Consider the following 12,401-nt stretch of genomic DNA (forward strand, 5'->3'; position numbering starts at 1 on the left):
TTAAATGCAAGTAAAACGAAATGTATGCTATTCAACCGATCACTGACCGCACCAGCTCACCCGTCCAGCATCACTACTCTGGACGGCTCCGACTTAGAATATGTGGACAACTACAAATACCTAGGTGTCTGGTTAGACTGTAAACTCTCCTTCCAGACTCACATTAAGTATCTCCAATCCAAAAATTAAATCTAGACTTGGCTTCCTTTATCGCAACAAAGCATCCTTCACTCATGCTGCCAAACATACCCTCGTAAAACTGACCATCCTACCGATCCTCAACTTCGGTGATGTCATCTATAAAATTGCCTCCAACACTCTACTCAACAAGCTGGATGCAGTCCATCACAGCACCATCCGTTTTGTCACCAAAGCCCCATACACTACCCACCATTGTGACCTAGACGCCCTTGTTGGTTGGCCCTCGTTTCATACTCGTCGCCAAACCCATGTGCTACAGGTTATCTACAAGTCTCTGCTAGGTAAAGTCCCGCCTTATCTCAGCTCGCTAGTCACCATAGCATCACCCACTCGTAGCGCACGCTCCAGCAGGTATCTCACTGGTCACCCCCAAAGCCAATTCCTCCTTTGGTCATCTTTCCTTACAGTTCTCTGCTGCCAATGACTGGAACGAACTGCAAAAATCTCTGAAGCTGGAGACTCATATCTCCCTCACTAGCTTTAAGCACCAGCTGTCAGAGTAGCTCACAGATCACTGCACCTGTAAACAGCCCATCTGTAAACAGCCCATCTATCTACCTACCTCATCACCATAGTGTATTTATTTATTTATCTTGCTCCTTTGCACCCCAGTATCTGTACTTGCACATTACCATTCCAGTGTTTTAATGCTATATTGTAGTTACGCCGCCACCATGGCCTATTTATTGCCGAACTCCCTTATCCTACCTCATTTGCACTCACTGGATATAGCCTTTTGTTCTCCTGCATTATTGACTGTGTTTTGTTTATTACATGTGTAACTCTGTTATTGTGTGTGTCGAACTGCTTTGCTTTATCTTGGCCAGGTCGCAGTTGCAAATGAGAACTTGTTCAACTGGACCACCTGGTTATATAAAGGTGAAATAAACAGATCCAGTTCCATGTTAAATCTGAAACCAGAAAGGGTTATCCCATGGTTGACAGCTTAAGAACCCTTTTTTCTAAGAGTGTACCCAACCCTGCGACACACACGCGTGCACACACACACACTGATGTATCACACACACCACAGGCTGATGTGTAAAATGAACAGCTGTGTGTTGAATCCCAGGATGCGGATGGAAAAGAGGGTCAGCCGTCCCAGCCTGAAGCCAGAAAACGAGGCGGACGGTGGTAATGTGTCCCCTCCGGTTCCCGACACAGACCCATGCAGCGTACGCAGCGCCCGGTCTGCACCACGCTCCACAACCCGCTCCACACCTCACTCACACAGGTGAGACTAAACCACCAATCCCATACAAGTAAAAAATGTTTTAAAAGGTTTTATTGTCACATACACTGGCACACACTGGGCACATCTCCATTGTCAGCATCTCCTTCATTTACGCTCAATTGAAGTCACAGGATAGGTGAAAGCAGCACACCTGTTTTAGGCAATAACTAAAGCTGTAGAGACTGGGTGTGACTAGAGGATTGATGACCACTGGTTAAATTGAAAGTACTAACCCTGAATGGTAATTCAATTGAGCACAGGCTTAACTGAATGGACAACAAAGATGGAATGCAATATGACAATTTATGAAATCGTTTCGGGAATGGCCTCGTCTCCGTGGGAAAATCCTCGGTGCCAGATAATGTGATGGCAGGTAGTTGACATAAATAAATCCAAAGATTTACGCCCATTTTCTGAATATGGTGTAATTTCAGAACGCAGTTCGGGGTGTTCCCTGATATCAGGAAATGGCCATTGATACCCGTCAATGGTCAGTTTCGGTGTTATAAGACTGATGGTTTTTCGACACAGAAATTGTTTACAGAGCAGGTTAGGATAATTAACGTAGCAGATTAGGTGAATTTGCGTCGCAGGTTAGGAGACTGAGGTTAAGAAAAGGGTTAGGCTTAGCTACAATGCTACAGCTGTTGTTCCAAATGCAAAAGAAAGGCCACAGACCAATGGCGAGCATCAATGGGTGTAGCTTGATACCAAGGAACGCCTTTATCAGAAAAGGCCCCTAATTGCACCCTTCTCCCATTGGTTGAGAGAGAGGAATGTGATAATTGCCAGAGGGAGCCCATAGGTTAAACAGCAAGAGTGAGGAATGAGCAATATTTTGTCATGCTTATAGGTTATTAGGTAATTAGGTGAATGGCATTTCAACAGGGCTAATAGGAAAGAGGAGAAGAAAAGACTTTATGATGATACGTTTGTCTTCATTCCCACTATGCCCGTAAAATAGTAAACAAAGTGAATTGTTATGCTGACTGGATGAAGTTAAACGAGCATTCAGACCAGCCATCCTAATTGAACTTTCGTAAACTACATTACATTGTAATTATATCAATAACCCTAGCTCTAATCTTAACCCTTCCCTAACTCTAACCCTAATTCATTGTACTTTCAGCAGTAACCCTATCCATAACTAGGGCTGTTGCATGTGACTAACAGCATTGTAGCTAAGACCAAAGAGATGTGCATAGACTTCAGGAAGAGTACAACACCTACCTCTGCAACATCTATCATAGGTCAGAATATAGAAATTGTAGAGGAATAAAAATATATGGGTGTCCTCTTGGACAATATGCTTCAGAGGAGTAAATGCACAGACCTGATCTAAAGAAAAGAGTCAACAGAGACTGTACTTTCTCAAAAAGCTGGGATCTTTTAATGTTAATTGTACTAAACTGACTCTGTTTTACAAATCTTTCATTGAGAGTATTTGAACTTTTTGTATTGTTTGTTGGATTGGCAATGCCACTGTCAGCCAGAGAAATATGGTAAGAATTATCACCACAGCAAGCAAGGTACTTGGAGTCAAACGGACAGGCCTGGATGAGATATTTAAGGTCAGGGCCCTCCGCAAGGCTCACAAAATCATTTTAGACCCAAGTAACCCCCTGTACCTGGAATTTGAACTACTCCCCTCTGGGCGCAGGTATAGGGCACCCCTCAGCAGGAAAAACAAAACTAGACAATCATTTGTGCCAGATGTGATATCCCTCCTAAATAGCTCGGGCTAATGTTCCTATTGACTCCGTAAGGCCAGCAGGCTAGTCTTTAAAAAATATTTATTTTATTGGTATGAAAGTTGTATTGTCAATTTTGCTTTGTATTTAAATGTCACTTTAAATGTGTACATGACACTGCAACAAAATTTCCCCATGGGGACAATAAAGTCAGTAAGTATTACCACCACACCGGTGTTCACATGTCATGAAGGCAGTCAAAAATGAATTGTTGTTCAGTGTGGTTTGTTTTGGCTTGCTTCTTGCCATTCTTTTAGGCAGGGTAGAAAAATGTTTTGTCTCCACTACAGAAGCCTACAAGTTCACTCAACCTCTTCTCCAGTAGCTACTATTTCTCTCTGCAGAATCTGCACAGCGTCACATGACACATGCCATACAACTTTGCAACCAATCAAATTGATTTGCCCTGCTCTGTTACATCACTTGATGCTCTTTTCAAAGTGTGGAGAGGTACTCCCCTGTCTGTCTTACTTGTCCATGATCTAGGCATGCTGAAAGTAAAAGAAAACATTTACCAAAACATCCAGTTTTAGTCAGGGTTAGTTGTAACATTTTTTCACAAGTTGTTACAACTAACCCTGACCCTTGCAGCAATTAGCTAGCTTCCATTTGAGCTAAATGTTAAAACTTTAGCATTGCTAACCTGCATCAAATATCTCTATATCAAATATACACAGACTGGTTATAAACATGATATAAGTTTGGTGAATGGAACTACAAAGCCATCACTAAAATACATTTTGTTAAAATAATTATTCTTACCTCAAAAATCAGATTTCTGTCAATAGAATTTGCAGAGTTTATCACCGGGACACATTAATCTGCTTTACAAGGGGTGTAGCGCCTAGCTGGCATATATAATCAGCGTGTGAGTTTCAAGTTTGGGGAAGATAATTGTCACCATAAATGCACTTTCACAATGAAAACATTGCAAGCATAATCATATGTCACGCCCTGACCTTAGAGAGACGTTTTATTTCTCTATTTGGTTAGGTCAGGGTATGATGTGGGGTGGGCATTCTATGTTTTGTATTTCTGTGTTTTTGGCCGAGTGTGGTGCCCAATCAGAGGCAGCTGTCTATCGTTGTCTCTGATTGGGAATCATACTTAGGCAGCCTGTTTTGCCACCTTAGTTGTGGGTAGTTGTCTTTGTTAGTGGCCTGTATAGCCCTAGGAAGCGGCACGGTCGTGTTTCTTTTTTGGTTGTTGGCGGCATTCTTAATAAAGGAAAATGTACTCTCACCACGCTGCACCTTGGTCCGGTCATTGCCCTGACGCCGTTCGTGACATTGTATTTGCGATCACTTTTGATAATGGTGTTTTCCCGCTAATGGAACATTCACGCTTATTGCCTAATGCCGTGCGCTCATTGGTGCGCGTATAACGTGAAAAAATAACCAAATAGTTTATCAACATTTTAAGCTAAATGTTCTGATCTGTTGCGTCAGCTTCATTGTGTAAAATATTTTTTGATGCTAGTTGTTGTATTAATTTGGGATCGATCGCATCCCACAATTGTCCCAGACTATGTTTGGAATATTTATTTCTCGCACAGAATAGCATAGGTCAACTGTTGTACTATGGGGGATAGTAGATTGACATAGGCTAGTGCTCTTGCTGTTCATTAGGCCTACTCATCTTGATGATTGACAAAGAAAATGTGGTCAGTTCTTCAATATGCACCTCGGAATTGGATATTGACGCGCGCAGTTGCGACCCTGATGTGTCTGTCTTCACTTGTAGCCTGTGAGTGAGAGGTGCTTTGGATCACACAGCACTCAGGGAGGTTGGCTGCCAAAGGCATGGATTTTTTTTAGGGAGGTTGGCTGCCAAAGTTATGGATTTTTTTAGGGTTTATTACGGCCACACAAAGGGGATGCCATTGGTAAATGTCAGGCATAATCAACTGCTTCTCAAATTGTGAATGACAGCTTGTGCAAAACAAACTAAGCAGAACTCATGCCTTTCAAGCTACTTTTTTCAAATCATCATTAGTCGCATCATGCAGCCTTACAATGTACTAAAAATCAAAACATATAGCCCAAGGTTTGTACAACAACTAAAGTTACATTAACTTTAAATTAAGCATATAGGAGTACCTATTTCTTAATTGCTCAACAGAGAATGTGCACATTCCTCATATTATTTGGAGATAATATACTTTCTATTTTATTCAGGTTTGTTCAATTGTATTCGTCATACTATGAAATAATGTACAATAATGCCACAGAATTCTAAGCAAATCTTGTCTGCTAAATGACTTAGTGTAGCCCACAGCAATTTGACATAGCCAGATCAGTACCTAACATAAGGACAACTCAGTATGCTATTCTGTTCTTCTGAAAGAGACTACATTTGATTCATATCATGCTTATTTAGGCCTGTCTAAAATAAATAATGGATTTATTGTGAAGGTGTGGGCTATATTTTATGGATTTATTAGACTTTTTAAAATATAGATGTTCCAAAGGTCTGCATCAGTGGCTTGTAGGCTATGTATGGAAGCCAGGAGATGCTAAATATGTTTATGTTAATAAACAGTCAATTACCATGAGACCAAAAGTTATTTGCTTGACAATTACCGGCTAACAAAATGTTGTGACCGCCACAGCCCTAGCCATAACCCAAACCCAAACCTTTGCTTCATGTTCACACCCTGATCAAAACCTAACCCGAATCAACAGAATCTCATGTGTGTTATTCCAGCGTGTATGATGTGTAATGTGATGGTTTGTATTCTGTGTTTTCCTCAGGGGCAGTGCTGTGACTCTGGAGACCTTAGGGTTCCCTACTGTACCCAACAACCTGCGCTCCCAAACCCTGGAGAGGGACAGGTCCCCTACACCCAGCAGCAAGACCAGGAGGGTCAGGGTCAGCAACCCAACAAATACACACAATAACACAGTTTCATGCTCTCATAGGCTCCCGAGTGGTGCAGCGGTCTAAGGCACTGCATCTCAGTGCTAGAGGCGTCACTACAGACCCTGGTTTGATTCCAGGCTGTATCACAACCGGTCATGATTGGGAGTCCCATAGGGCGGAGCACAATTGGCCCAGTGTCTTCCGGGTTAGGGTTTGGCCAGGGTAGACCGTCATTATAAATAAGAATTTGTTCTTAACTGACTTGCCTCGTTAAATATAGGTTAAATAAACACAAACACGCTCATAGAATATGTGATTTTCAACACACCTCTATGTGTGTGTCTGTATATGTGTGTGCAGCCGGACGGAGCAGAGAGCGTGGCTAGTTTCCACTCCAGCGACAGCGTGTTTGACAAGATGGCCGAAACCGTCACCAGGCATGGCAGGATGGAGCCTGGCACCGCCACCCCCACCATCGCTGTCTCCAGGGCTTCCGTGTCTTCAGGTATCATCATGACAACACAGTCCTCACACCTCCACCATGTGTGTATGTGAACACCTATAGAGAGAGACAGGAATCTCTCTGTTTCACAAACCCCAGATAACAAATTCAATTACTTGTTTCCTGAGATTTAATCTGATAGGGGAGCATGAAGAAGATGAAGATGATGCCTTTAATATCATAGTTTTTATGGAGGTGTTTCAGAAGGTTAGGAAGTGTTCTATTTGATTGGGAGCTTTGGAGCCAAGTCCTTCGATTGGCAGGGAGGGTTGTAGCACTTTTATGTTGCTCTCACTCTCTCTCTCGCTCTCTCTCTCTCGCACTCCTCTCTTCTTCTTTCTCTCGCTTTCTCACTCCTCTCTTTCTCTCTCTCTCCTCTCTTCCTCTTTTACGCTCACACACACTCTCCTCTTCTTGTTTCTCATTGTCTCCCTCTCTTCGTTTCCTCTCTCCTCCCTTTCTCTACTCAGATACCTTTCTCATCTCACCCAGTAACAGCTGGCTGTTGTAGCAGCATATGGCGCTCTGTCACATATTAGCATTTCATAACAACTCCAATTAGTGTCATTAAGCATGGCTGTGACAGTACTGAGGAGAACTGTTTCTATGTGTGGCTGTGGGAAGGTAATACCTTGTCACTCCCTCCTCTCATCTCTCTCTCTCTCTAGATCGTAGTCGTTCTGAGGTGGACCTGTCTGTTCCTGGTTCTGCCAGTGATGAGGCCCTCAGTCTGAGGAGCCACTCTGTCCCTGGGCTCAATGAACCGGTACGGACGGACGGACGGACGGACGGACGGACGGACGGACGGACGGACGGACGGACGGACGGACGGACGGACGGACAGACAGACAGACAGACAGACAGACAGACAGACAGACAGACAGACAGACAGACAGACAGACCTGTCACATCTTTAATCTGAGTCTAGAGGAAGGTATGTGTCCTCAGGCCTGGAGGGAAGCCAAAGTCATTCTGTCCAAGAGTGGTAAAGTGGCCTTTACTGATTCTAACAGCAGACCAATCAGCTTGCTGCCAGCTCTTAGAAAACTGTTGCAAAAAAACATGTTTGACCAAATACAATGATATTTCTCTCTAAACAAACTGACTGACTGATGATTGGTTGAAATAAATTGATAAAAGAATATTGTGGGAGCTGTACTGTTAGATTTCAGTGCAGCCTTTGATATTATTGACCATAACCTGTTGTTGGGAAAATGTATGTTTTATGGCTTTTCAACCTCTGCCATATCGCGGATTCAGAGCTACACTATACAGTGGGGCAAAAAAGTATTTAGTCAGCCACCAATTATGCAAGTTCTCCCACTTAAAAAGATGAGAGAATCCTGTAATTTCATCATAGGTACACTTCAACTATGACAGACAAAATGAAAAAAAAAAATCCAGAAAATCACATTGTAGGATTTTTAATGAATTTATTTGCAAATTATGGTGGAAAATAAGTATTTGGTCACCTACAAACAAGCAAGATTTCTGGCTCTCACAGACCTGTAACTTCTTCTTTAAGAGGCTCCTCTGTCCTCCACTCGTTACCTGTATTAATGGCACCTGTTTGAACTTCTTATCAGTATAAAAGACACCTGTCCACAACCTCAAACAGTCACACTCCAAACTCCACTATGGCCAAGACCAAAGAGCTGTCAAAGGACACCAGAAACAAAATTGTAGACCTGCACCAGGCTGGGAAGACTGAATCTGCAATAGGTAAGCAGCTTGGTTTGAAGAAATCAACTGTGGGAGCAATTATTAGGAAATGGAAGACATACAAGACCACTGATAATCTCCCTCGATATGGGACTCCACGCAAGATCTCACCCCGTGGGGTCAAAATGATCACAAGAACGGTGAGCAAAAATCCCAGAAACACACGGGGGGGACCTAGTGAATGACCTGCAGAGAGCTGGGACCAAAGTAACAAAGCCTACCATCAGTAACACACTATGCCTCCAGGGACTCAAATCCTGCAGTGCCAGACGTGTCCCCCTGCTTAAGCCAGTACATGTCCAGGCCCGTCTGAACACCATACCTACTGTGATGCATGGGGGTGGAAACATCATGCTTTGGGGCTGTTTTTCTGCAAAGGGACCAGGACGACTGATCTGTGTAAAGGAAAGAATGAATGGGGCCATGTATCGTGAGATTTTAAATGAAAACCTCCTTCCATCAGCAAGTGCATTGAAGATGAAACGTGGCTGGGTCTTTCAGCATGACAATGATCCCAAACACCCCGCCCGGGCAACAAAGGAGTGGCTTCGTAAGAAGCTTTTCAAGGTCCTGGAGTGGACTAGCCAGTCTCCAGATCTCAACCCCATAGAAAATATTTGGAGGGAGTTGAAAGTCCGTGCTGCCCAGCAACAGCCCCAAAACATCACTGCTCTAGAGGAGATTTGCATGGAGGAATGGGCCAAAATACCAGCAAGTGTGTGTGAAAACCTTGTGAAGACTTACAGAAAAGGCTTGACATCTGTCATTGCCAACAAAGAGTATATAACAAAGTATTGAGATAAACTTTTGTTATTGACCAAATACTTATTTTCCACCATAATTTGCAAATAAATTCATTAAAAATCCTACAATGTGATTTTCTGGATTTCTTTTCTCATTGTGTCATAGTTGAAGTGTACCTATGATGAAAATTACAGGCCTCTCTCATCTTTTTAAGTGGGAGAACTTGCACAATTGGTGGCTGACTAAATACTTTTTGCCCCACTGTATGTATATATATATATATATATATATATATATATATATATATATAAGATGGAAAAGAGTAAATAGCCATTTCAATGTAATAGATTTAGCCTGTGGTAACTTGTAGAATAGATACTGGCTGGAATGCGGTTTTAACCAATCAACATCCAGGATTAGACCCACCCGTTGTATAATGAGGATTATTTTTTTGCTAGTGCAAAAACAAAACATGCACCTAGGGGGGTTTGGGAAACCCTGCTCTAATCTATACATCCTATCCATATAAAGTCTGTCTGATTAACACAACTGTATGAATGAGATATGACCTCCAGTTAGGAGTTAATTAGTGAGTGTAGGCTCACATCAACACCTGCTCAGTAGCAGGGCTGTGGAGCAGGGCTGAAGGCTGTGTGGTGAAGCAGGTGAAGATTTTAACCACTGGCTTAGGGTCACTACTCCTCTGTATTTACTGTAAGTGTGCATTTGAATAAATAGTCTGATCTGTTTACACGTGTGATTACACACACTCACACACGTGCACGGACACACACTCACACACATGCACGGACACACACTCACACACATGCACGGACACACACACACGCATGCACGCGCACACACACACTTGCAAAGATCTCAAAGACAGCATGTGCGATGAGTGGGTCATCTAATTAACACACTCTGTCCTGACCTGTCTGATTGAATTTAAAGTTGCCACTGGAAACAGACTGATACGATAGGTTGACACTGTGTGGCCTCCTTACTGAGAATGTACATGGAGATTTAATGCGCTGATGTCTCCTCTGATAGTTTATGTGTTCCACAGGAGTTAAATAATGCTGAGAAAGACGAGGACATGGATGCTCTGATGTCGGCACACAGCAAGGCCACCAGCCGACGCGTGAGCAACGCTATGTCCACGGTAATACCCTGCTCTATCACAACACACAACAATCAAAACAATTACTCTGTCCCTCTCTGGCACACAGACGGACAGAGTGATATACACACACAGAAAGGGCCCAAAAAGAGGGATGAGTGTGAACAGTGTCAAAGGGCCAGTGGCCCAAGGGCTGAGGAACAGCAGAGCAGTGTTACAAGCACACTTCACAGCAGAGCTCACATAAAGACACAGCACTTGTTGGAGCCAGGCTCATTAGTCTGAACTCACAGGTTTTTTGTTATATACTGTATGTATAGCATATGTACCCTACCGGCCGAACGTTTTAGAACACCTACTCATTCAAGGGTTTTTCTTTATTTTGACACTTTTCTACATTGTTCAATAATAGTGAATACAAAACTATGAAATAACACATGGAATCATGTAGTAACCAAAAAAAGTGTTAACCAAATCAAATTTGAGAGTCATTCCTCAAATAGCCACGCTTTGCCTTTATGACAGCTTTGCACACTCTTGGCATTCTCTCAACCAGCTTGTATAATGTATTTCAATTAACAGGTGTGCCTTCTTAAAAGTTCATTTGTGGAATTTATTTCCTTCTTAATGCATTTTAACCAATCAGTTGTGTTGTGACAAGGTAAAGGGGTATACAGATGATCGCCCCATTCCGTAAAAGACCAAGTCCATATTATGGCAAGAACAGCTCAAATAAGCAAAGAGAAATGACAGTCCATTATTACTTTAAGAAATGAAGGTCAGTCAATACGGAAAATTTCAAGAACTTTGAAAGTTTCTTCAAGTGCAGTTGCAAAAACCATCAAGCACTATGATGAAACTGGCCCTCATGAGGACCGCCACAGGAATTGAAGACCCCGAGATACCTCTGCTGCAGAGGAGAAGTTCATTAGAGTTACCAGCCTCGGAAATTGCAGCCCAAGTAAATGCTTCACAGGGTTCAAGTAACAGACACATTTCAACATCAACTGTTCAGAGGAGACTGTGTGAATCAGGTCTTCATGGTCGACTTGCTGCAAAGAAACTACTACTAAAGGACACCTATGAGAAGAAGAGACTTGCTTGGGCCAAGATACACAAGTAATGAACATTAGACTGGTGGAAATCTGTCCTCTGATCTGGAGTCCAAATGTGAGATTTTTGGTTCCAACCGCTGTGTCTTTTGTGAGACGCAGAATAGTTGAACGGTTGATCTCCGCATGTGTATTTCCCACCGTTATGCATGGAGGAGGTGTTATGGTGTGGGGGTGCTTTGCTGTGATTGATTTAGAATTCAAGGTAGCCCATTGATTAGAGCGAAAGGTTGCTGGATTGAATAACCGAAAGGTTGCTGGATTGAATCCCTGAGTTTACAAGGTAAAAATCTGTCGTTCTGCCCCTGAACAATGCAGTTAACCCACTGTTCCCCAGTAGGCTGTCATTGTAAATAAGAATTTGTTCTTAACTGACTTGCCTAGTTAAATAAAGGTTACAAACAGCATGGCTATCCCAGCAATACGCCATCCCATCTGGTTTGGGCTTAGTGGGACTATTATTTGTTTTTCATCAGGACAATGAGCCAACACACCTCCAGGCTGTGTACAGGCTATTTGACCAAGAAGGAGAGTAATGGAGTGCTGCGTCAGATGACCTGGCCTCCACAATCACCCGACCTCAACCAAATTGAGATGATTTTGGATGAGTCGGACCGCAGTGTGAAGGAAATAGAGCCAAGTGCTCCTTCAAAACTGTTGGAAGTGCATTCCAGGTGAAGCTGTTTGAGAGAATGCCAAGAGTTTGCAAAGCTCTCATCAAGGCAAAGGGTGGCTATTTGAAGAATCTCAAATAGAAAATATATTTTGATTTGATTAACACTTGCTTGGTTACTACATGATTCCATATGTGTCATTTCATAGTTCTGATGTCTTCATTATTAATCTACAATGTATAAAATCATAAAAATAAAAACCCTTAAACGAGTAGATGTTCTAAAACTTTGGACCGGTAGTGTATGTATGCCTGGCTTTACAACATTTACATTTATTTTCTCATAACACATTTTGCCACCGGGATAATAAAGGACACGATTGGTAGATTTTTTTTCAATACCGGCTTAATATACAGTGGGGCAAAAAAATATTTAGTCAGCCACCAATTGTGCAAGTTCTCCCACTTAAAAAGATGAGAGAGTCCTGTCATTTTCATCATAGGTACACTTCAACTATGACAGAAAAAAATAGAAAA

At 42.4% G+C, this 12,401-nt stretch overlaps 1 protein-coding gene across 3 annotated transcripts in view; it reads left to right on the forward strand.

Moving 5' to 3' along the window:
- LOC135547380 (synaptotagmin-like protein 5) overlaps positions 1-12,401 on the forward strand; it is a 67,979-nt gene that overhangs the window by 47,675 nt on the left and 7,903 nt on the right. For 2 of the 3 annotated variants that reach the window (XM_064976361.1, XM_064976362.1), the window contains 5 exons: positions 1,274-1,435; positions 5,940-6,057; positions 6,409-6,553; positions 7,219-7,316; positions 10,086-10,181. In XM_064976361.1, the coding sequence (XP_064832433.1) occupies positions 1,274-1,435; positions 5,940-6,057; positions 6,409-6,553; positions 7,219-7,316; positions 10,086-10,181 (619 nt within the window). The remainder of the gene's footprint in view (positions 1-1,273; positions 1,436-5,939; positions 6,058-6,408; positions 6,554-7,218; positions 7,317-10,085; positions 10,182-12,401) is intronic. The other variant, XM_064976363.1, reaches the window with a different exon arrangement.

This window comes from Oncorhynchus masou, chromosome 10, assembly GCF_036934945.1.
Source record: "Oncorhynchus masou masou isolate Uvic2021 chromosome 10, UVic_Omas_1.1, whole genome shotgun sequence".
Classification (NCBI taxonomy): Eukaryota; Metazoa; Chordata; class Actinopteri; order Salmoniformes; family Salmonidae; genus Oncorhynchus; species Oncorhynchus masou.